Source organism: Agelaius phoeniceus, chromosome 23 (genome assembly GCF_051311805.1).
Source record: "Agelaius phoeniceus isolate bAgePho1 chromosome 23, bAgePho1.hap1, whole genome shotgun sequence".
Lineage (NCBI taxonomy): Eukaryota > Metazoa > Chordata > Aves > Passeriformes > Icteridae > Agelaius > Agelaius phoeniceus.
In genome coordinates, this window is record NC_135287.1 from 1,065,955 (window position 1) to 1,088,926 (window position 22,972).

The window sequence follows — 22,972 nt, forward strand, 5'->3', positions numbered from 1 at the left end:
TGCCTGATTTTTGAATTTTGCAAAAGGCAAAGGATAAATAGAGTTTGTTCTGCACCCTCAGATACATCCCCCCGGGACTGATGGGCTGTGATGCCTTTCACAGGTAAAGTTCTGCTTTCCTTGTGTCTCGTGTAAGGCTGTGGATGTGCATTTGTGAGCTGCAGCTGCTTGTCCCTGCTCCTGTCCATCCTGAGGGGTGTGGTGCTGCTGGAATGTCACACCCAGCTCTGTAGGGCTGCACTGGGATGTGGTGCTGGAATGTCACACAGTTCTCTAGGGATGCAGTGGGATGTGGTGCTGCTGGAATGTCACACAGCTCTGTAGGGATGCACTGGGATGTGGTGCTGCTGGAATGTCACACAGCTCTGTAGGGATGCAGTGGAAAAGCCACTTGGCATTTCAGCATTCCTTTCTCACTTGGTTCCCTTCCCCACTGTTTTGGTGCATCATATCAACAAATCCCTGTGTTCCCTTTGCTTTAGGATGAGAAAGTTGTTGTTTTTTATCAGTAGCTGTTGCTTATCTGTGTTGAGTGGTCTGCATCCATCTCATGGTGTGCTCTTGGTGTGCTCCAGGTTATCCTTTACAAAGGGGCACTTCCCGAAGATGGCTGAGTGTGCACATTTCCACTATGAAAACGTGGACTTTGGCAACATACAGGTGAGTCTTGGATTTCTCTTACACATAAAACACCTTGTGCTTCCTGCTAGCTGACCCGGCGGGGAGGCATAGAGGGAACTCCCATTGAGGCTCATTTAGTTTGTTGCTAAATGTTTAGTGGTAAGAATTTAAAGCTGTAGAGACTATTTGGAATTGCTTCTATGTGCTGGGGCAGAATCTGCACTCAGTCATGTGGAGTTCTCCTTTGAGCTTGGAGATGGTTTTATATTTCCACTGGATTTGGCTGATGTCACTGTTTTAAAACTGTATCAAACATTCAGTCTTGAGTCATCTGTAATCACTGCATGTTTATTTTTGGTTTGAGTGTGTGTGTGATTAAAAAATTGTGTGAATGTATTTATGTAAATATAAATAAATCAAATTTACCCCTTCCCTTAGCTCTGCATTGTGCATTGCAGCAGCTGTGTCATCAAAATACCAGAAAGTGCTCGTCAGCCTGAGCTGCATTTCTGGAAGTGTGCAGACTTTGCTCCTCTGTGATCCCTCCCTCAGGAATACAGGCAGAAGCATTTTTCAGGCAGGGCTGAGACCCAGGAGTTTCTCACAAACAGGACACATTTTGTTCTGCACTTAGAGGAGCAGGAATGCCTCCAGCATCTGCCAGCCTTGTAGCCAAAAGGAGGTTACAACCTTTTCATTTGTAAAACATTTCCTGTAATACTGAGTGAATTATTTACAGCCTTCCATGCTGCTGTACTTGACACTTTTGCAAGCAGAATTATGCAGCTGGGTTTTTTTCCTCTGTCTCAGTAAAATTCTGGCTGGGAATGAGCTTGGGTCCTGTTCAGGGCTGGGATCTGCTGTTGCTCACACTTGGTGTCTCTGGGAGGGTTGGTTCTGGGGTGTGGGCTCTGCAGACCCAGGCACACAAAGTACTGGGCACAAAATAGAGGGCAAAGAGCTCAGTTCCCATGGGGGCCCCAGGAAACAGGCGAGCAGGAGCAGAACTCACTCTGCTGAAAACTGTTTATTTTCATTTTCTGTGTATAGGAACACCATGGCTTATCTGTGTCCCTGCTTTCTGTCTTCTGGTAATTTGCCAATTTTTCAGTAATTGTGGAGAGAAGTTTTATGTTGGAGCAGGTGTGTGTCTGCACAGGTGTGGTTTTTGCATCCTGTGGTCCTCTGAGTTCTCCCTCCCATCATCCAGGGGTGTTCAGTACAATGTGCAACTGGGGAGGGAGCACAAGCTGTGCATGGCACATTGTTTTGATGACCAATAATTAATTCTTTTGTGGGTTGAAGCATTTCCTGGGATGTTTTCAGGTTGGCTGGTCAGACCTGTGGGGCTCATCTTGATGTTTGTGAGAGGCAGAAGTAAGACCAGGTGATACATCCTTTCCAGGTTTTCCTGAAGCTCATTCTGCTGGGAAGCTCCCACAAGCAGGAGTGGTTTAGTACTGCTTTTTGTGATGTCACTGCTACACCTGCAGCTTCCCCTGCTCTTGCTCAGTGGTTTCCTGGCACAACCAGACCAGAGGCTGTAATCTCGGCCTGAAAAACAGAGATTGTGGAAGGATGTAGTGCAGGAAATAAAAATGGTATTGGTTATTGAGCTGTTATTGGTTATCTCAGCCCTGAGCTGTTTTCTGTATCTGTGCTGTGAAACCAGGAAGAAAACAGGGGCTGGTGACAGCATGAGAAGAACTGTCATGAAATTGAGACTCTGTGTGTGTTGAGGGCTCAGTTCTGTTTCCACCACATCTGCCTCTGAAAAACCCTACCTGTTTAGCTATTTGTGTACCTAAAGCAAAATTTGTGTCTAAATAAGGTGACTCAGGCCCTCTGTGCCTGTAATTGCTTCCTTTGCCTAAGCAAGGTTTCTGATAAATCCCCACAGTGTCAGGACTTTTTTATATGGTGAAAAATCTCTTTGAGAACAAGAGCTTTGCTGCTGAAATGCGAAAAGATGAAGCATTGCAGCACTTCCTTAGAGTACCAGTATTAATGGTAAAATAAATGAAAGCTGTTAATACAACAGCAGTATTAGTTGGGAGATTTAAAAATAGGTTCACATGGGGCTCATGCATTTTAATCAAGTTGGAGGCTCCTTTGTGCTCCCAAGGTAGGGCAGAGAATAGCAGTGGGCTGGAGTGATGGGAAGTGACAGCTTGGCACCTAATAGAGAATTACTGAGTTGCATCTGAGGGCTGGTGGGTGTAAACTGCTTTCAAAATCTATTCACTGTTAGAAATTTGCATAGTAGAAAATACAGCATTATCTGTCCGTGTCAGGAATTGTGTAATGCTGTCTATTAACAGCCTGGCCAAATTTCAGGTTGTTTTGTAACGTTTATGTCACTTATAATATGGTCTCATGGTGCAGGAGGTATTAATAGCCTGACATTTCACCTGATGAGATAGTTTTAAATTAAATTGCTGAGAGGTATGAAAAAGGATTTGTTCTCTTCTAATCCTTGCACCGTGCTAGTGAGGCTGGATGCATTTTGGGGGGCTTTTTCTCTTCAGAAATGTCCTTCCACACTGCTTCCAACAGCAATATCTTACCCATACCTGTGGCTGGCCAGCCAGGCACGTGTGGCATCCCAGGAAATTGCTGGTTGCCAGGCAAAGGCAGTGATGTCAAAGCTGTACCAACAGGTTAAGCCTCACAGATTGCATCAGTGCCCAAAATTCACTGGCATTTTGCTGAAATACCTTATGTTCATTACTGTATTTATTTTAAGGGCTGCATCATCAATTTTTAATTTCTAATGAAAAGCCAGGTTCTGCCTCATAGATGTGTTTTATTCTGACATGGGATAAATATTCAGAACTGTGGTTCAGCTGTTTTATGGACCGTCTCCCAGGGAGATACAATGTTTCTTCTCAATTTATCTTTTGCCTAATTTAGCTCCTTCTCAATTTACATATTATACAAGGTATCTCCCCTTTAACTTTTTGAACCTGATTCTCACTCATTGGATACATTGATGGTAAGTCTACATAAAAATCTTTGTACAAATAAAAGGTCATTTCCAAGTGGTTAAATTGCATTGTGCAGAAGAGTCTGTAATTACACCTGTGAAATGATGAAAATGCCCACTGTTCAACATCACCACTTTGCATCTAGAAAAACAAACAAGCTTTGTATTATATCTGTTTGGTTTCCAGCAGATTTATGTGTAAATAACTGAAAAGAACTCATCAAAACTCTATGGGACCTATTGAGGCAACTTCAAATTCCCCAGATTTAAAAATGTGAGATAGAAAAATGGATATGGAGTCCCATATCTTTCTGCTTGCATTAAGAACTGGCTCTAGACTGAGACAGAGTTAAATTTCTTTTATAATTTAAGAAGACATTAATGTAATTCAATAAATATATTCTAAAGAAAGTCTGCCAAGTCTCCAGGAGCATTTGGACAATGCTCCCAGGCATGCACAGTGTGGGATTGTTGGGGTGTCTGTGCAGGGCCAGGGGTTGGACTAGATGGTCCCTGGGGTCTCTCCCAACCCAGGATATTCTGTGATTCTATCAAATATGGCTTTACTTTACTTAGTGCTAAATGCCATTAATACAAACAGGAGAAAGATTAGGAATTCCTTAAATATCTACTTCCTACCAGGAATTAATACTCTGTTCCTCACTTGAAAGAATTAAGACATTATCTTCAGCTGAGAAGGTTTTGGTAATGGAATATGGAGAGCTGATCAGCTCCACGCTTCCCTGATAATATTCTTTGCTCCCTCAAAAGCCGTTTGCTCAAGGCAAGTGCTGTAACATTCATATCACTTCAGCATCTTGCATTTGACACAGAATTATCCCTTCCAACAGCACAGTCTCTGTTTGCTTTGCTGCATCTGACATCTAAAAATAAATCCCTGTGGGAGCAGGACTGGGTTGCAGATCCTCTCCTTATCAGTGCAGCCTTGGCAGGGCCATGTCAGGAATTGTGTTATCAGTGGTAAAGGAAGTATTTGAGGCACAATCACTTCCGCCTGCGCAGCTTCAGCTGCCAGGAGTTCCTGTCAGGAGCTGTGTCCTGTGGGAATGCCTCTGCCCAGCTGATGGGCTGCCTCCAGCAGCAGCTGGGCTTTGCCCCTGGAAGTGGATGTTCCTGCTGTGCCTCAGGGGTAAGAAACAGTGCAAAGAGCAGCTCAGTCCTTCTGTGCCTGTTGTCAGCAAAGCCTGCTGAGAAGATCCTTTTTGGGGTCATCTGCTCTTGGTTTGCCTTTTTTTCTTTTATATAATGATATTCCAGGGAAGGGCAGCATGGGGGGAATGTGCTTGTGAAGGAGTCACTGTAAATTTTTTCCTAGGCTGGATTGCAGAGGAAGCAAAACTGGTAAAGCCTGGCCAGATGCCCTTGGCTGGGGTTAACTGGGATAGTTTCAAGTGCCACAGCTAAAAGGAGCCTTGTGGATGAGCTGGGAGCAGCAGGGATGGGGATGCTCCCTGCTCTGTGTCTGCCAGAGGTGGGACAGCCTAGCTTGGATCTCTCCATCAGGGATTTGACCCCAAGCCTGCTCAGTGCCTGCAGGGCAGGAGGGTTTGTTTGCCCCCGGTTCTTCTGTGGATACCATGCTGTCGGTGTGTGGCAGTCAGGAGCAGCATGAGTAGCTCCAGGCTGCAAAATCATTTATCCCACTCATTGTGTGAAGTGTTTAAGAAGGAAAAAGAATTGATTTTTAAAGGCAAAACATAAACCAGCAGTTCCCATCTCAGTCCCTGTAAAAGATGCAAGTTCTCAGTAAGAAGCATAAAAATTGGCCTGAATTTTGGTGTGTGTTGGGGCTTTGAAACACAATTTTGCTCTATTCTGCTTTGTCTTTATGAATATTTGAGTGAGATGTAGACCCAGATTGTGTGTGAAGAGAGGCCCCTTTTCAGTCCTTCATCTTTGGATGCTGTTAATCTCCTCCCAGAATTACCTGGCTGGATTCTGGTATGTTCCCCTTCTTTAAACTGAGGACTTCCCCTCCCATTCCCTGTCTTCTCCATGTGATTTTGTTCCTATTGCCTCCCAAAGTGGTGCTGGGGATGTTGCAAGGGCTGTTTTAAGGACGTGGGTATATAAAAACAACTGTTCAGAGTGTAGGTGGAAAATGCCTCTATTAACTTAATAATTCCAGCCACAACTCCCTGAAAATTGGCACAGCCTCCTGCCAAGATCAGCGAATTTCAAAAATTTGGAGTCTCTGGGCCAAGGTTTCTGCTGCCAAAGGAGTTATGAAAATATTCGAGTAAGTTCACCTCAGTTTTTGGATTCTGCTGTTTCCTGGTCTTGCTTCCAGCTTGCCACAGGCTCCTCAGAAAAATTCCTCCCTGGAACAAGATCACACCTGTGAAATTCCAGGTTCCCTGGTTTTCTTCCCCTGGTGAAATCCAGTGTGGGTTCTGTCATGGAAGGATTACCTCAGCTGTCACAGGGCAGGAAGGAGATCGAGGCTGGTGTTCCCGTGTGGATTTACTGCTAATTCTTTCTGCAGGTGTTTTACACCCTTTGCTCCCTTTGACTGTTCTGAATCAGTACTTCATCTTTTGGGATGGCATTGCTCAGCTCATGGAATGGCCTCTGACAGGGACTCTCTATTTCCCTGGATTTATTTATCTTGATCAGCTGTGTCTGATTCCATCTATGTGCTTGATTTTAAAAAGATGCTCATGAAGCTGTACCCATGGAAGGATGAGCTAGACCCCACAAAGAAGTATTACAAGCAAATGAGATTTTTACCTCGTGGTTCAGTGCAACAGGTATTTTTGGAGCTTTTTTACCATCTCTTTTTTCTTTTGGATGTTTTTATGCGTTTTTAGGGAATGATCCATAGCTCCACAGGAGAACAGACCCATTTGGGACAGAAAACAGACCTCCTGCAGAAATCCAGCTTATTTTCCCTTCTCCAACATTTACCACTGGAAATACAGCAAGCTTGTCTGTGGAATTGTAGGGTTTTTTGTTCATTGTGGCTATTTGATGGCATGAGTAAATCTTCAAGTGGCTGTAATAAGCCCAGCTGTTATTTTGACATTGACCTCCTGCTGTTTGCCAGCCCCATAAATCATCTTTACCAACATGTTGCAGAAAGGTGTTAAAATTGGTTTAATTAGTAACTGGAACACAGTTGTGTTGGAAAATTTTTCTTTCCTGCAGTTTAACGACCTGGAAAAACCAGAAAGCTGTATTATATACATTATTAAAATATGTTATAAACTTGAAAAGATTCTGTGGGCTCCAGAAAAATAATGCCTGTTTTGGTAGTGCTTGAAGGGAGATGAAATCCTGTCTGCAGCCAGCCATCCTCCACCAGGAATGGTGTTAAAATGCAGAGTAATGCTGGGCTCAGGGATCTGCCAACATGCCAGGCTGGAGTGATTTAATAACTGCCTTGTAGATATGATCCCCGAGATTTGCAGGAGCAGGGTTCTGTGTTTCCCCTCTCGTGGAGCTTTGTCAGGTCAGAGGATGTATGAGCTGTGAAACCAAACTTCTGTGGGAACATTCCTGTGCTGTGTTTAACCTGGAGCTGCCTGCAGAAAGGGCAGCTTGTTCAGACCCTGCTCAGGGGCCAGAGTTTGGGGGGCTGATGACAGAACTGGCAGCTTGGGGGCAGCAAGTCAGACTGGGGGTGTTAGATGTTCATTCATTAGCTCAGCCCTCCCTGGGGTGGGTGCCCTGCCCTGCCCTGGGAACGTGTTCATTCATTCCCTGCTGCAGGAGCACGGCTGCGATACCTGACACAGGGAGGGATAGATGGGATGTGGGGAGAAATTTCTCCCTGTGAGGGTGGGCAGGCCCTGGCACAGGGTGCCCAGAGGAGCTGGGGCTGCCCCTGAATCCCTGGCAGTGCCCAAGGCCAGGCTGGACACTGGGGCTTGGAGCAGCCTGGGACAGGGGAAGGTGTCCCTGCCAGGGCAGGTGTGGGACTGGATGAGTTTTTGGGTTGGATGTCCCTCTCAAGCCAGACTATTCTAGGATTCTGTAATTCTGTGTCTAGAATATAACCTGATCCTGCAACATTTGTTGGCTCTCTTGGCTTTGACATCTTTCTGTGTAAGATTTGAGCACACCACACACGCTCCACCTCTGTCTCCAGGTGTGCTCTGTGTCCTGAACCTTGTGGCCATTTCCTCATGGTGCTTCCACGATCTGGTTTCCAGGTAATTTCCAGTCTTGGAACATCAGCACTGCTTCACTCAGGACTACAGTGTTGCACTATGTTGTGATGAGCTCAGGGTTGTTCTCTCAGGGTGAAATCAGGGAGGAGCTGTTGGAGTGCTCAGGACTGTCCTGTCACTGGCCTGGCCTGTCCCCAGCTGTCCTGTGGGGAGGGGGAAGAATTTGGGCTCCTGGTGTTTGGATGCTCCATGTGGAAGTGTTTGCTGTCCTGTGCCAGAGCGCTGGATGTGCAGCTGCACAGGGGTCACAGAGGGTGTTTCTAGATCTGCTGAGCTGAGGCCACACTTTTGTTTGTTTTATCTGCAAAAGAGAGATTTGGGCAGAAGATTTCCTGTGAACATAAACATTCCCAAGGAGCTGGATTCAGGCAGATTTCTCTTTTTCAGAGGAGGAGCAGGCACATACTCCCCCTACCCAGGCTGTTGGATGTCTGGAAGGCATTTGGAGAAGTCTGTGGGCTTTGATGGGTTCGTGATTTTATCCCTTGCTGTGGGGTGGGAGCAGAAGGTGGAGGCTCCTGCTTCCCTGTCCTGCAGGCAAGGCACTGACCATCAGCTCTCCTGAGCTTCCAGAGCAGAGAGCTCTTTGGTCTTGACTCAGAATTCCAAAGGTATCAATTACTGGCTTGTCATTTCTGGCCATTTTCTCAGCAGAACCTGCAAACTCAGGCTGCTGGCAAAGCAGCATCAAAGGGAAGGGGAATGCTCCCATTACACGTGGATGTGTGGCTGTGGGCTTTGAAAAGCAAATACTTACATGGAGAAGCATGAGATTATCTCACTGCCTCTTCCAGACCTCTTCCCCTGAAGTTTAACTTCTTTTATCTCTTAAAACTAAGTGAACAAACTTTGATTCTACTCACTAATTCTTACTTCCAACCGAGCAGATGAGTAAAAGAAATATTAATAAAAACTTACTCTGGGACATATTTTTAAAGTGCAAGACATTCCCTACCACCATCCTGAATTTCTTCCTTTCAAATAATTCATTTCCCAGAAGGAACTTTTATCAAAAGCTTGTTTAGGCTGCACAGAGATGCTTCCAAGCTCCATCAGATGTGTTTTGGAGGCTCAGGGCATGGTTTGGGAATTGCAGTCAGAATTGACAACTCTGACTGCAGAGAGAGCTTTTGGCAACATCACACTCAGAATTATGTAGATAATAATTTAAGGGGAAGATGGTTCCACAGATCTGGTATTATATGAGTTGGAAATAAAAATACATAGTGCCATACACGTTATAGATGTTCAGAATCCTTGAACAGGCCTTAAAATCCATTCTGTTCTATTGGAAAACTGATGAAACTTATAAATGTGGTTATAAAACAAACTGACTAGAAAAATGCACTTTTTGGGGAAGTGGCATTGCCTGGTCCTGACAGTTTATGTTTAGATCCCAACCAAAACTTTTCTGATTTACCTTGCAGTGGAGATGTAATTCCTCTGTGTGGTGTTTAAGTGTGAATCTTATTTATTGCAAATACAACATGTCAAAACATTCAGTCTTTAAACGAACTGATTTTTTACCAGGTTCCCATTTACCAGCTTGAAGTAGTTCAGAAATCAAAACATCTTCTGTTATTTTTACAGCTTGAGCCCAGGAATTCACTTCTGAATTCCAACCAACCACTTCTGAATTTAGCAACCAACTGCAATGTTGCTAAATTATTGAATAATTCTTTATCTGCTAAGTCCTGCAATAATTGTAGGTATAGCAGTGCTGGAATGGGCAGGGAACCTACTGGGAGCTGGAGCCTTGGGGCAGAAAGGATTTGCATGAAAGGAGGGGGAATGTCATATCAGGACAGGGCTGCTGCCTTGCTGAGGTGAGGGGAGCTCAGGGTTTTTGAGACTAAATAAAAGGTGTGAGTCTTGAGAAGCATCAGAGTGGTTCAGAGTCCCCTGGCTCAAGGTTTGATTTAGTGTTGTGCTTTGCCATTTGCTTTCAGATTAAATAAAAGCTGGGTTAGGTTTGGAAGCTCTTTGTGGAGGAGTGAGTTCTTAGGCTGGCGCACTTTGAATTATTGATGGGTTTTAGCAGGAACACTGAGCTCTGATGGGCACTTTGAATACACCCTGGACAGCTGTTCTGGGCTTTATTTCCCCTGGTTCCTCATCCCTTTGAACTCTTTTAAGCCTCCCTGTATCCCTCAATTTCCAGCTCTGTTCCTCTAAGCGCAGTTCAAAGACAGCAGAGGGTTCTGCAGAGCTGCAGGTCAATGCTGACCAAGGCACAGGGAGGGTTTGGTCTGGAGCCCTGCCTTCCTCTCCCAGCTGACTTGAACTGCTCAGGCCTATCCAATGTCACAAAGATGCAGAACTTGGGCCATTAATCAATTCACTCAGTCTGGAAAATAATGTTCCAAATTTATCATTTATGATTTTCAGATAACCCAGGGGAGAGGGAAGACTTGGATTTTTAAACAACAAAATATCCATGAGCTCTTAGAATTCTTTGTGGTGCACCATATGGAGGAATGGTTTATTTTCCTGTTAGAAAAGCAATTAAGGTGTGGATGATGTGTTTTCTGTTAGTGAGTGTCCGTGTCTTGTAAGTTGTGACGATCAGAGTAAGGATGAAACAGCCCCTGTAAAGCAAACTGTGTCTGCAGCAGTAACCCTGAGTTGAATTGCCTGCAGAATTAATAATGATCTGGATGGCAGCACCTTCCACACAGGCCCTGTGCTGTGGGGTTTGCAGGCTCTGTGTGTGTGCTCCAGTGTTCCACAGCAGTTTGTTCACATTTAAATGTGCTTGGCCCCATGGCTGAAAGTGGTTTGAGGTGTAAGAAGGGCTGGAGCATTTTACATCCTTCATGTGCCCATTTAGACAAGTTATTGTATCAGTGTTTGCTATAGAGGAATGCTTATTTTGCACAGAACTGTTGCTAAGTCATTATTTCATTATTTTCTCTTCAAAACTACTATATGCTATTAGTACAAATCTTAACTGAAATACCAATATTAGAAAGCAAAATAAAGGTTTAAATGTGTCATTTGTCCACAGTATGGAGCAGCTTGGGAACTTGTTCTGGAAGGGTTGTTTTTCCACAGAACCCCAGAAAATCTGAGCTGAAAAGGACCCCCATGGTTCATCAGGTCCAACTTCTGTGTCTGTCCTGGTGTGTGAAGCAGAGCTGTCCTCTGTCAGGTCCAGATTTGTTGTGACCACTAATTCCCTTGCCTGGTGATTTAAGGGCTTAGCCATTTAACTTGGGTTAATGAGCATGGTTGGGTTAATGAGTCACGCTCAGTGTGACAGCAGTGCCAGCCCAGGTGACTTCAGGGGGCTGTCCCAGCTTGGGTTGTGCCATTACTTTTGTCCTCATGCTTGTGTGCTTAAATACTGCAAGAATTGAATCCCACAGACCCCTCTCCCTTGAAATGTGCAGAAACTGGGAGGAGGGCAGGGCTGCAGGGTGAGGCCTCTCTGTGGAGAACAGGAGCTTCCAAGCAGTGCATTGCACAGGGGAGGCTTACACTGACCCCTTTGGAGAGTGAATGAAATGGTTAAAAACCAGAAGCCCAGTTCCAATTCCACTGAGAAGCTTTTGGGTAGTTCCCAGGACATGAAGCATTTCCGGTGTAACCTGAGTTATTCACAACCCACCTTCCCTAATTGTCATCTGGGAAATGTAAAGGTTAAAATATTCTTTTCATATCTCTACTATTGTAACTCCTGCCTCTGGCATTTTGGCAGAATTTTTTAAATTGAAAATGAAAACAGAGTTGCAGATCTGTCTGTTACAGACCCTTTATGCAGTTAACCTTGTAACTCTTCAAGTCCATCCTCTGGGCACAACCAATTTTGATAGATGGATCAAAAAACCAAGACAGTGTTTATGAACTACTTCACAAAATTAAAGCTCATCCTATTCATTAAAGGTTTCCAAGATAATTTCTTTAGTACCCTGAATTTCAGGCATTTTGTTGTGCTGTTCTCACTGCCCTTCACTGAGTCAATACATACAGAAGCTGCATTTTTTATCTGTGAAAGCATTTTTCTTCCTTCCCTGGGGTTTTGGATCCATACTGGATACAGTGCTCTTGCACAGCACATAAATAACCTGTGAGAGGCAAGTAACAGGGTAATTCCTGTGTGTGCTTGTGCTCTGGAAAATACAGCTTCAAATTCAGTCCAGCTGGGCTGCCTGTGAGCATTTACATGTAAGCCCTTGAAAACACCCAGTGCTGCTGAAGTGCTCACGGTGTGGGGTGTCAGGGAGCGTGGGAGGTTGGATGGCACAGTAATAAAGCCTCTTATTTGGCCTTATCATAAAGCAGAGCAATAGGGCTCAGGAGCTCAGTCCCTGGGTAGGGACTGGGTGCCCGAAGCTAGCTCACTCATGCCAACACTGTGGGGCTACCATCTAGCAAGCATGATGATTATCAGCTCTATGGTGATTATCAGCTCTATAGTGATTGCAAGTTCTTAGGATTTCAGCTCTGCTTGCTTGGTAGTGGTGCCCTGGGCTTGAGGCTGCAGCAGACGGAGAGAGAGGAGAAGGAGAAGGCGCAGGCTGTTCCACGGAGATGGATTTATTTGGGGAGGTCCGTGAAGGGTCTCTGCTCTTCTTCTTTCTCCCCTAATGGGGTACAGTATGCTTCTTTTATAGGGTTGGAAAGGATCCAAGCTTGACCAATGGGTAAGGGGTTAACATGACATTGCCTTATAGGGTTACAGAGATAGGTTAAGGGTGGAGGACAGGAAAAACAGGAATTTTCTTTTGCTGTTTCAGCATTCCTGTTGTTCATATCCTCCATAGTGCTTTTCCTAAATCTATGGGGTTTACTACAGCACAGTGCTCCAGGCTTCAGGAGAGTCTGATTTTCCTGGCCTTTCTCTCCTTACTCCAGGGGATGGGATTGTGAGTTGTGCCCCCCTGACTGGCTGTGAGTCCTTACTAGGGCTTATTTAGTGAACTAAGAGCTTGACTTCTTGGCAGAATTTAGCAGGAATCCAACTTTGGCATCTTGTGACTGACCAGAAGAGCTCTAAAATCCCCACTGCCTTCACTTTTTGGTAGTAAGAAGGTTACAATTAATATTTCAGAGCATAATTGCTTTTCAGTGCAGTGTCATGAGTTTGGTGTCCCTGGACACAGAGTCACTGAGGTTGGAAAAACCTCCCAGATCATCATGACCAACCACAGACAATAGAATCCTGGTTTTCCACCATATTGTCTCTAAGAAATAATATCACCAAGTTATAGAATGAGATAAAAAATTGTGGGAATTAAAAATTTCAAAATAAGTCTCACTTTTCCCTAGGGATTTTTCTGTGCATCCCTTCAGTGTACAAGGATCTTCAAGGCTTTCTCAAGCAGAGTGAAGAAACTTGTTTGTTTTAAGCTTGAGTTTCTCCCATAATTGCTTGAGACCTAAGATTTCGATATGATCATTTCAGTCTCTTTCCCAAACTCATTTCTTTTCAGAACCAAAAATCAGTAACCATGGTGTCAATGGTTTTATTCCTGATGCCTGAGTTAGAGCAGCTTTGTGTTTGCTGGGAAGTGCCTTTTGCCAGAATTAGGGAGGCTGGAGCCTTATATATAAACCATTATGGAATTCTGAGTCTCATGGAGCCTCAGATGAAACATCTAAGTTTCAGTATCTTCTTAGAGATTTTCCTCCTTAATTGGGTTGAGATGAAACTAAACCCAAGCACTCATTTTAGGGCTTGTATTGGTGCCTGCTTAGACCTCTAGCAAGGTTTGGGCATCTCTGTTTGGTAGGAAGACTGTTAATACTGATGATAAAGACATTAATCCCATTTCCTCCATCAGAATCCTGGGAGTTTGCCAGGATGTGGCAGAAACAGGTCTTTTCTCTGTCCTTCCTCTTCACCCTCTTGTCCCTCACCCATCCCTGCTGAGCACACAGCGGTGGCTGTGGGTGTGAAGGGTCACCTCGCTGGACTCTGCAGAACTTCCCTCATGGCTCCAGGGCAGTTTCTTTAAATCAGTTCACTCCTGTAAATGTCACTGCATGTTTTCATCACAAACACACTCAGTTCCTTCCCACCCTCATTTGCCTGTGTCTGTAGCTTTAGGATTGATTACAGGTTAGGTGGGGCATCCTAGGCTAGTGAAAGGTGGAATGAGGTGGGCTTTAAGGTCCTTCCAACCCAAACAACTCTGGGATTTTCTGATCAATGTAAAATCTTATATTAAAACATCACGTGTGTGTGTGTGAGGGAGGCTATGGTTCCTTGTTTTAACTGACTTACACCTTTTCTGCACTTTGTATAAATGTTTCTCTTCAATTTACTGTGCAGAGCAGGTAAACTCCTGCAGTGTGTGGTCTTTTTTTTTATTCAATATGTAGAAAATACTTAGTTCTTAAACCCACTACACCTGCATTACTTGTCAGCTACGTTTTGAATTCTGAATGCTTGTGTGAGTTGAATATTGCCCAAAGCCTGCAGGTTCCCTGGGACACCCCTTTCTTCCAAGGAAGAGCAGTTGGAGAAGTTGTGCAGGGCACAGCTTATCCTTGTTGCTGGTGAGGTGTGACATGGCAGATGTGCTGGAGCTGTGAGGATGTGATTTGTGAGCAGCAGGAGACAGGACCATGTGTGTGGAGGATGTGTTTGTGCACCTGAAGAGATGGGGAGGTGCAGAAAAGCCCAGAGCTGTGAGTTTCCTGTTAATGCCAGATTCTTTTAGTCTGGCTGAAGTTTTTATGCAACATTCAGCTAAGGGGGGAAGTTTTGGCTTCTACTCCTAGAAAAGCTTTTGTTTTAGAAAATCAGTTTGACCATATACCTCTGCTGCTCATTTTCCAGCCCCTCTTTCCCCCTTTTGCTGAAGGAGGTGTTTCCATGGAGTCTGTTCCATGTTTAACACTTGCTCAAGTTGTAGAGAAATGGAAGCGGGTTAGAAAACATGGGTCAGATTTGTCCCAGCTGTGGGACAAGGGCTTTCTGGTTCTTTGCTGAAAAAGCAGGGTGGGGGCAGATTGGAGATGTGAGGATTTGAAGTATTTCTCATGCATGGGCACACAAAATCCTGCTTGCACCTTTCCCCAGCTCAGGTCTGGCAGAGTGAGAAGCTAAAGGACTTTATTGGGAAGTGCTCTTGCTGTGGCTGTGTTCTCTCAAAGTACATCCAGTTTGGTCACAGCCTGACCTCGACTTCATGTCAGGGGATGTGGGCACAGCCTCAGTGCCAGCAGTGCTGGGTTTCACACAGCCTGGTTTGTCCACATGAGTGGTTGTTGATCTTTCCCACTTGTGGGGTCATGGGAGGAAATGGAATAAGATTCCCCTCAGCTTTTATCACTTCCTGCTGATAGGTAAGGGGAGATTATTGTCCTTCACTTGCTGCTTCTCTTGTCAGCAAGAGAAGTTGGTGTTGAGCCAGATGATAGATAATGTTTGTTGTGGGGAAGGAATTCCCAGATGTGGCTGTGGCAGCACTGATATCCCCCTCCCTGCCTTTTGCCCTGGCCTGGTGCTGCCAGGTCCTGCCCAGACAGCTGTGGCTGGAATGTGCCAGCTCTTGGTGTCAGTCACTGCAGGCTGGCAGGGATGGTAATTTTTGATGGACAAGGCTTTTGGAGACCCTGCACACCCTGCCAAGATAAAGCTGTGCAAGTTGAGCCAGCATTATTTGTTCTTACAGACCTTACTTCATCATTTGAAAAAATACATTTGCTGTAATTTCCCAGAGAGGTTCTGGACTGCACATCCCTGGAAGTGTTCAAATGGTTGGATGGGGCTCAGAGCAACCTGGGGTAGTGGAAGATGTGGAATGAGATGGGATTTAAGTTCCCTTCCAGTCCAAACCACTCTGGGGTTTGATGATTTTATGATTTGGTGGAGATTGTTGTGATAAAATTTTAGCATTGTGAACTTCCAATTTTCAAAACTTTTATCTTGATGCTTACTTGGAGTTTCTTGGGAGTGGGAGTGGGCTGGGGTGTAGAAGAGGGCAGGAGAAACAGTGACACAGTCCAAGGAGGAGATTTCTGTGACCATGGGCTGGCTTTGTACAGTTTCTGTATGTGTCATAAGTGAGTTTCTGGGGTGCAGAGCATGTCCAGAGGTTGTCAGGTGTTTCTATCCAGTTGTTACTGCTGTGCTTTCATGGCTTGTGAGATGCAGTCCTGCCTCCACACTGAGACAAACCCCTCCTGCACCAGACTGGAGGTGTTTGGTGCTGGGAGGGGAGAGTGTCCTCTTTTGGAGTGTCAGGAATGTTGGTGTTGCTTCCTCCAGCCTTCCTTCCTCGCCCAGCACCGAGTCCTGCTTGTGGAAGGGGTCTGGTGGAGCTGTGCTCCCAGGAGAGCCAGGAGTGCACCTCTGATGGGAATTCAGCTGTATTCACATCCTGCACCTCCACACGTGGCACAGCCAGGCTCCTGCTCCAAGGCTGTCCATCCCTGTTTGGTTTTCCCTTGTGTGCTTTGCTAGGTTGTGTTTCCTGCCTTTGCTCCAGGAGTTCAGGTCTTGGTCCTGCTTCTCTGTATGTGAAAAATCCCAGATCTTACTCAGCACAGCACAGCACAGCTCAGCTCAGCTCACACCAACACCTCTCCTCTCCTTGGATGACAGGAGGCTGAGAAATCCCAGCATAAATGTATCTGCACTCTGGGTAGAAAAGGTGCTTAGGAAATGTGACAGTGAGATAGGATCAATGACTCCCTTAAGCCAATTAAGCTGCTCATTGCCACAGCACTCTTCCCTCCATCAGAATTACTGTTGCTGGGGGTTCTGTGTTGTTTTTTCTCCTCCTTTGGCACTCCTGCTGGTATCTCAGGTATAAAAGGCATTTTTTCCAGTGACTTTGATTCTTGTCAGCATGGAAAAAAAGTTAATACTGATTTAGTTGGGGAGAAAACAGAAGAAGTGAGTAAGAGACTAATAGCTTGGAATGACAGGGCTGTATCAATTTTCACTACCTCAGAGGAATAATGTGCTTGTTCCCAGCAAATGGAAAAGTAGACTAGGAGTAAAACTGTCACTGGCCTCCCACAGAATATAATGGATTTTGGAGCTCAGAGAAAAAAAGACAGTCATAACTAACTCTGTGATTTTAATGCACTTTCCTTGAAAGTCAGCAGTTTTATGAAATGCCATATGCAGGAAGATAAAAACTGTATACATCTTATAGAGCTGTATAAAAAATGATATTCACTGCTTTAATCTTATGTATTTGACTGTGGATGAATGCACTTCTCAATAAGCCTAAATGTGTTTTGGGTTTGAGTGGTTTATATCCTTACCTATGTGACCAGCACATAAACTGAACCTGTGAAAAAATGATGGACAAGCACTGTAGAAAACCTAATTCCTGGTGCTTTCACGTGGCTTTTCTGTGGGAGTGGTTCTTGAATGAGCCAAATAAATATAAATTATGGTCCCCTGGTAGGCTGACAGGGAACGCTGTGTGTCTGTGCTCATTGATTGGCAACAGCCAAGGGAGGAATCCTGCTTGGTCCAGGGAGAGACAGTGAAAGAAAGGATGCTTTGTTTTGTGGCAAGGCCACTTCTCTTTTAAATAAATTAATAAATCAGGCTGGTCCTTTAATTTAATTGCCTCTTTGTTTTAGCCCAAAGTCACTAGGTGTTGGTTCCTCTTCCAGAGCCATCTCCATTGTCTTGGTCCTGTAAATATTCACTCACTTGGGCTGGGCTTTACTCTCATGGAAACCCGGGGCTGCAGGAGCAGGAGGATGATTGTGCTGCTGATCCCTGCCATCGTTTGTAGTGCAATGCCATCTAGTGAGCAGAGGGCTCTCAGGATTGCCCTGCTCTGGAAATTCAGCACAGCAGCGCTCTCCTACCTGCATCTAATTCCAGGCAGCTCCAGACAGATTCATTTCTGCCCAGAGAGGCTGTGGCTGCCCCATCCCTGGAGGTGTTCAAGTGGACAATGCTTGGAGCAACCTGGGATAGTGGCATGGGCAGTCCCTGCCCGTGGAATGAGATGGGATTTCATGTCCTTTTTAGCCTAAACTATTCTGGGATTTAATGGTTTTATGATATGGTGGAGATGGTTGTGATAAAATTTTAGCATTGTGAACTTCCAGTTTTCAAAATTGTCATCTTGATGCTTGCTTGGAGTTTCTTGGGAGTGAGGGTGGGCTGGGGTGTAGAAGAGGGCAGGAGAAACAGTGACACAGTCCAAGGAGGAGATTTCTGTGACCATGGGCTGGCTTTGTACAGTTTCTGTATGTGTCATAAGTGAGTTTCTGGGGTGCAGAGCATGTCCAGAGGTTGTCAGGTGTTTCTATCCAGTTGTTACTGCTGTGCTTTCATGGCTTGTGAGATGCAGTCCTGCCTCCACACTGAGACAAACCCCTCCTGCACCAGACTGGAGGCGTTTGAACATGGCTGGGCTGTTCCTTGGGGCCTGTTTTTTGATAGTTTGGGTGCAGGAGAAGCATTTCTTCATTGTCTGTCTTCATTGGTACTTTGATCTCTTAAATTCTGCACATGAAAGAAGACAGTTTTCTTGCCAGGAGGACAGAAGATTCCCCCCCTCTCCTGTGCTGAGGAATGTGCAGTGTGAGGGGTTTGATTTCCTTTTCCAGCACTGTTTTGGTGTCCTTGTGTGGTATCCAAGATGTTGGATTCTGGATGCTGCCAGGAGGGGGGCTGGGTCTCCCCAGGTTTTTACTAGGCCTGCCAGAGAGGAATCATTTCTGAATAATCTCCTTTTGCTTTCAATTAATTGTGAAAGCAGGCTTTAATAGGGTGTGAAATGGAAATAGAGAGAGGTTACACCAGCTGCCTTTATTTACATGTGTTAATCAACACAGACCCAAACAACAACAAATTAAACTCGAGCCATTCAGAGGGTTTGAAACACTCCAGATTTGGCTGAGGACTTTGAAAAACGTGTACTTTGTGGAGAGCTGGAAGATTATGGGCACTTTTGTTCTTTTTAAAATTAGCAGCCATGGGAGACCCAAAGCAGAGCCCTGCAGTTGCTGTGGCCCATGGTCAGCTGAGCTGGCTTTGCTCTGAGCAGTGCCAGCCCTGGAGGGTCTTTGCTGTGCCTCTGGGGACTTGGCTGTGGTGGCAGGGCTGGCACAGCAGGGTGGCCACCTGTGCCAGGAGTATCCAAGGGCCCTTCTCCAACTCTGGCATTGCAGCACAGGCTCCAGCAGCCAGTGACTGAAGGTGGTTTCCTGTTGGACACGTGGCTGTGCTGGTGCTGCAGGGGTGCAGCTGCAGTTTGATGGGAATGTCTGTGGGAAGCAGAGCTTGGTTTGCAGCCAGAAGGAATTTTGGTTACCTGTGTTCAGCTCTGAGGGGCCAGCGAGTGCCTGGTGCTGGTGGTGCTGAAGGTGCTGTAGGGCTTTGGCTCTGGCAGGATGCTCAGAGGTACTCCTGGAGGATACCCCCTGCTCCAGCAGAGCCACTGGGCTTGGCTTCTGGGAAACTTGTGGATTTGATTTCTCTGGGAAAGAGTCAAGGCAAATTCAAGGAAAATTTTGCTTTGTTCCTCTAGAGAACTTCACAATGGAGACATGAACCTGCTGGGGTGTACAGCACGTTGTGTGCACTCCCAGACTGCCCCAGCTCATCCCCAAGTCCATAGACACCCACAGTACCAAGGAGATCAAAGAGAAATATTTCAGAGTTGGGAATTAAACCAGGCTTCTGATCTGCCTGTGCCAGTGAGAGCTGGATGTTGTTTGTGAGGATGAGAGTGATGATTTCATTTAATGAATTCAATTTAGAGAATGGTCCATATCATGGCTGGTCAAAATGTGATTTGTCAGCAGAGGGAATGAGAATATTTTGCTTTTTTTCTGGTGTGTTTTTTTCCTACTTAGAAGGAAATCAGCTCTCTAGTAGGAATTATGTGATCAAGTACCAGAACTTGTTTATCAGAAGGAGCAAAATTTATGATGAGGCTGGTCTTACACTGATAAAATCCTTTTCTGCTCCATGTATTTATAAGCCGTAAATTCTGATTCTTCACTCAAAGGTTGGACTTGATGTCCTAGAGGTCTTTTCTAACCTTAATAATTCTATGATAATTATTATTAATTAATAATAATGAATGTGTGTTAGGGACCACATTCAGACATCTTTCTTGCCTCTTACAGGTCATTTAAGGATGCTTTTGACCTCAGCAAATATGTTTCCATCCTCAGAACAGATTTTCTTCATTGTCACTTTCTGTAATCCCTTTGTCCATGACAGGCCAGGCTGCACATAGTGATGTGTAGTGGCACCAACTCTGTGTCAGGAATTGCTTTCTAGTTGTATCAGAAACAACCAGGTGCAGGAGGGGATTGGGAATCAGATGGGCTGAGGGACCCTGAGGGGAGAGCAGCACATGGAAGGCTCATTCTTGCTGATTATACCCTGTTTGCACTAAATAAGGCTGCTCCAGGGGTGGCCCAGGCTGTGTAATTTATAGGCACTGATTTCCTTCATAAACATTCCCTAAATGTTTATTTCTTCGTGCTGCAGCACCCCATAGTCTCATTTATTTGGGGATATGAGAAGACATCTCATAAATTTTCCCAGCTTGTCATACCTGAAAATACTGCAACCCGTGACACCTTTTGATAAGTTTTCCAGTGTAACAATTAAAGGCCTTTTTGACAGTTTATTGCACAGGAAATTTCCAAGGTATGGGAGAAATAGGACATTGGGTAGGAAAGAAATAGAGTTTCTTTCTAACAATGGTAATTTTCAGTTCTTTAAACAGCTTGCATTGAGCATTAAAAATTCTCAAGGGTATTTTCAGAGCTGAAAGAACAAAGAGAAACTTTGAAGAGGGGGAAATCGCTATCAGCTGATGAAAAAGGCTTGAAAAGTTTATGTTCCTATCGTAAAAATCCATTTTACTACCCTAAACATCAATGTTCCTGCACTAAAAGTGTATGTTCCTGTACATGCTGTGCTACACTTGTCATTTGTGAGGAGGAAAAGCTGATTAAGTGTCTTCACAGCCACATGAAGATGCTTTTTAGGCCTCAAAGGTATTTGTGTTATACTGTCATGTAGGGTATGGATAAGGGACACGTAAAATAGACTGAAATTTATTGTCAGTGTAGGCAACAAATGGGGAAAATTGGGAGAATTGCCCATGGACAGGAGAGAGGTATCAGGGCTGGAATGGGCAGTACTCTCTGTCTCTTCCCTGTGTTATTAGAGAAATAAATCTGAAAAGTGGGGAAAAGTCTTGGCAAATCTGTTCTCAGCAGATTAAAAATGTGAACTTATGGGGAGTTCCTGCTGTGTGATGTTACTGACCCACACCGCTCTGCTGACCCTGCTGGGTGCTGAGGTGATCATTCCCTGCCATTTTTGGGCTGCCCAGCCCATCTCTGACACTGGCAGTCTGAAGCAGAGTGGCCTTCAAACAGAGCATCATTTGCAGTAAAATAATAACTGAAACACAGGACTGACTTCTGGCATATTCAGAGTAAAAGCTTATTGTGGCTTGAGGAAGATGAAGGCTCTGACAGGGACCTGCAGTTTCTGAGAACTGACTTGGACTGCAAAAATTGCACGTGAATTTGACAAGAGACCTCTGTGACCAAAAGTAATATTACCATAAATATTACCATATTACCATAGAGAAGAGGGAGCTAATGGCATTCTCTCCCTTTGGTGGTGAAATCATCACCAGGCAGGGGTGGGCTGGCCAGGATGGAAGCACTTCCATGGCTAGCGTTTCCCAAAATGCCTTTCTACAGAGAAGGGACTAAAACTTGGATATTCTGGACTGGAAGAAGTGGTGTGGACTTGTAGTAGTGGTGTGGTGTTCATGAGAATAATCACTCTGTTAAATTACCACTCAAATTTAAAAATTGAAACCCTCACTGAACCCAAGTTTTTGGGTCTGTGGGGAAGAGGATGATGTCCCTGTCAGTGTTGATCAGGTCTCAGGTGCTGAAGGCTAAAATCCAGCCAGTGAATAATGACCTGCAATATTGGATGTTGCAGATGAGTCTCATTTACTCTCACACCGGACCTCTCGGACACGCAGACGTGTTCCCTGTTCACTGGCCAGGGAAGGCTCTGACAGCAAACTTTTCCTCACCAAATGCTTGTGTTGTGTGGGGCCTGTGCAGCGAGCGGAGCCCCGCCGTGCCCGGCTCCGGGCGCACTGGGAAAGCGGCGCTGGGAGGCATCGGCTCGGCTCGGCTCTGCCCGCCTCTGCTCGGCTCGGCTCGGCTCTGCCCGGCTCTGCTCGGCCCGGCCCGGCCCGGCTCGGCTCGGCCCGGCCCGGCTCGGCTCGGCCCGGCCCGGCCCGGCTCTGCTCGGCTCGGCTATGCTCGGCTCTGCCCGGCTCTGCTCGGCTCGGCTCGGCTCTGCTCGGCCCGGCCCGGCTCGGCTCGGCCCGGCCCGGCCCGGCTCTGCTCGGCTCTGCTCGGCTCGGCTATGCTCGGCTCTGCCCGGCTCTGCTCGGCTCGGCTCGGCTCGGCTCTGCTCGGCCCGGCCCGACCCGGCTTTGCTCGGCTCGGCTCGGCTCGGCTCGGCTCGGCTCGGCTCTGCCCGGCTCGGCTCGGCCCGGCCCGGCCCGGCTCGGCTCGGCTCGGCTATACTCGGCTCGGCCCGGCCCGGCCCGGCTCGGCTCGGCTCTGCCCGGCTCGGCTCTGCCCGGCTCTGCTCGGCTCTGCCCGGCTCTGCTCGGCTCGGCCCGGGCTGTGCTGGCTCCCGGACATGTGCTGGCACTGCTGTCACTGCTCTCTCTCGGCCGTGCAGCCGCTCGTGTGCCGCTGTGAGCCCGATCCCCGCACGCATTCCCTGCCTCCCTGTTTCTCTTGGCTCCCGCTGAACTGCACGGCTCGTCCCGCGGGACCTTTTCCAGTGTGAGAGCGAGCGGCAGCGGCTGGAGCAGCCCGGGTTTCTCTGCGGTGCCAGCCGAGCATGAGATGGGCAGCGTGGCGGGGGCAGAGCCCCGGGGCCGGCCCTAGGAGCGCTCGGCCGGCAGAGGCCCCGCGGGCACGGCCCGCCATCCCCCGGCCCGCGGCGCCGCTCGCCGGAGCTGCTGCGCTGGATCCGGGCGAGCATTTCTCAATCGGCTGCTGGGAGGCTACGGAGAGACCTGGAGCTGTTAGACCTTGGCTAGGGAGCCCATCCATGGGAAGAACGGGGCGTTGTAGCAGGGGTAAGTAGGGCACAGGCTCAGAGAACCTCTGGGCTTGCTCTGAGATCCTTTTTGTTTGCTACAGTCATCAGGATAAAATAAAA

At 46.4% G+C, this 22,972-nt stretch overlaps 1 protein-coding gene across 5 annotated transcripts in view; it reads left to right on the forward strand.

Moving 5' to 3' along the window:
- ARHGAP32 (Rho GTPase activating protein 32) overlaps positions 1-22,972 on the forward strand; it is a 238,310-nt gene that overhangs the window by 107,238 nt on the left and 108,100 nt on the right. For 4 of the 5 annotated variants that reach the window (XM_077190054.1, XM_077190059.1, XM_077190052.1 and 1 more), the window contains 2 exons: positions 62-103; positions 576-660. In XM_077190054.1, coding sequence (XP_077046169.1) covers positions 62-103; positions 576-660 — 127 coding nt within the window. The remainder of the gene's footprint in view (positions 1-61; positions 104-575; positions 661-22,972) is intronic. The other variant, XM_077190053.1, reaches the window with a different exon arrangement.